Source organism: Chinchilla lanigera, unplaced genomic scaffold (assembly GCF_000276665.1).
Source record: "Chinchilla lanigera isolate Chin_1 unplaced genomic scaffold, ChiLan1.0 scaffold00179, whole genome shotgun sequence".
NCBI classification, from domain to species: Eukaryota; Metazoa; Chordata; class Mammalia; order Rodentia; family Chinchillidae; genus Chinchilla; species Chinchilla lanigera.
Window position 1 is genome coordinate 635,280 of NW_004955580.1, and position 2,070 is coordinate 637,349.

At 68.6% G+C, this 2,070-nt stretch overlaps 1 protein-coding gene across 1 annotated transcript in view; it reads right to left on the reverse strand.

Moving 5' to 3' along the window:
* The window catches only part of Hcfc1 (host cell factor C1), a 20,373-nt gene extending 18,803 nt beyond the window's left edge, over positions 1 to 1,570 (reverse strand). Inside the window, exon 1 of the mRNA XM_005414175.2 lies at positions 126 to 1,570. Within this exon, the coding sequence (XP_005414232.1) occupies positions 126 to 318 (193 nt within the window). The 5' untranslated portion in view covers positions 319 to 1,570. The remainder of the gene's footprint in view (positions 1 to 125) is intronic.
* Positions 1,571 to 2,070: the final 500 nt, after the last annotated feature.

Sequence of the window (2,070 nt, forward strand, 5' to 3'; positions counted from 1 at the left end):
GGATCGGCGGGGAGAGCGAGGCGGGGACGGAGGCGGAGGGAGGAGGATGGGAGGGAGGCAGGGCGGCGCGGGAGGCGATGGAGGAAAGCGGGAGGGCGGCTCGCGCCGGCGGGCTTCGCACTCACCCGTGTTGTACACGTGCAGCTCGTCCACGATCCCCTCGTTACCGCCGCCGAACACCACGATGAGCTCCTTGATGGCCACGGCGCGGTGGCCGTGGCGGGGCCGGGGCACGGGGCCCGACCAGCCCACCACCCGCTTCCAGCGGGGCTGCAGGAGCACGGCCGGGGAGCTGGTGGGCGGCACGGCCGAAGCCATGGCTCAGGGAGGACGCGGCGGGAGAGTCGGTGGCGGGAAGGGCGCCCGGGGTCCGCGCACACACCCCCTCGCTATCGGGCAGCGCTCGCGGAGCAGCGGGTCCTCACACGGCGCTGGACGGCTCCATGGAGGCCGCCATCTTAACTACCGTCCGTCCCCGACGCTCTTCCCTGCCTGCTCGCGCGCCCAGTCCCCTCGAGAGCTTGCCGACGCCGGCGGGCGCCCAGGCCCGAGGAGGTGCGGGCCGCCGAGTGCCGTCTCTCTGAGTCTTCGCCCAGGTGTCCCGGCTCACGAGCTCGGGCGGGAGGACCTGGGAGCCGCCATCTTGAGCCGCCTCTCTCTCCTCCCTTCCTCAGTCGTAGCCCTCCCCCGCCGGAAATGGCGGAGCCCCGGCCCGGTTCCCACACCCCCAAGTCCCCAGCACTGGCCGGCTTCCGGGGCGGGTGGAAAGGAGCCACAGGCGCCGCGGTCGTCGTAGCCCCGGGGGCGCTCACACCACAATTGTGGGAGCCGCCATCTTGAGACCGTCCCGCTTCCCCGCCCAGCACTCAGCACGGCTGCCGCTCCCGAAAACGGCCGCGACACTCCAAGAAACGGAGGCGCGCCGGAGGCTTGTGCAAGCAGCTCTAACTCTCCGGCGCCACTTGGGGTCCGCGCCGTACGGCTCGTGAGATCTCGCGCCGCTCCCTTGAGTCCGCCTCTGCTGCTCAGGCAGCGCCTGCCGCCCTGGGAGCCGCCATCTTGAGACTAGCTTCCCCCTTCCCCCCCTATTCTCTTCCTCTTGGGTCAGTTCTTCCACTGCAAACCAAACGCAAGGCAGCGTCCAATCCTCGCCTCCCTTTTTATGACTCCGTCCCACAGGAGCCGCTTCAAAAAGCCCGAGCTAGGCCCAGAAGTGGCTACTGTACGGCAGGAGGAGCAGTAACGGCAGGGCGCTCATGCCTCCTCCCTGGGAGCCGCCATCTTGTGTGAAGAAGTAACAACTAAACATGGCGGCGGTCGGGCGAGGGGGCGGAGCCAGACAACGTCAGCGCTCCCCGCCCTCGCACCGCTTCGTCTCTGGGCCCAAGCCTCTTACAAAAATCTCTGCCCTGCCTCGCGACGAGGGAAGTGGGTAGTGCTGCGCATTCGCCTAAGGCTCGAACCGGGCTCGGGTCAGGTGCAGGCACGCCTCGCCCCAAGGCCCACCCAGGGCTATCCTCCACGCCTCCGCCCTGGGAGCCGCCATCTTGCCACTTCCCCTCGCCCGGCCGTCCACAGGCGTCAATAGCGACTTTCAGCACAAAACAAAAATGGCGGCGGCGGCATCTAGGGATGCCCGGATGAGAATGTTACCCTCCCAACACACACAAACACGCGTTCGGCCCCGCCCCCCCTCGGGAACAGTCTCCTGGGTCGCTTAAGGGACACATGCTAGAGGAGATGCTTTTAACTAGCAATGGGGACAGGGGCACCGGTGCTAAGGTGCAGAGAACAAACACTACAGTAGTGCCTGCGGACGAGGAGTAGCCGCTTTCCCGCCTAGCACGGTCAGCAGCCGTAGGAGGCGGGCGGTGAGGCAGCTGTGGGCGGGGCGAGAATGGGCGGTGACGCAACTAAGCGCACGCGCTGGGGGGCGGGGCCGCCACCCGCTCCCAGGCTCTGCTGGCTCCGCCCCCGGGCGCCACCACCTTCTCCCGCGCAGTGGCGAACTCTGCCGGGAGGTCTCACGACCGGGACCCCGCGCGCCAGACCGTCCCGGACGACCCTCCT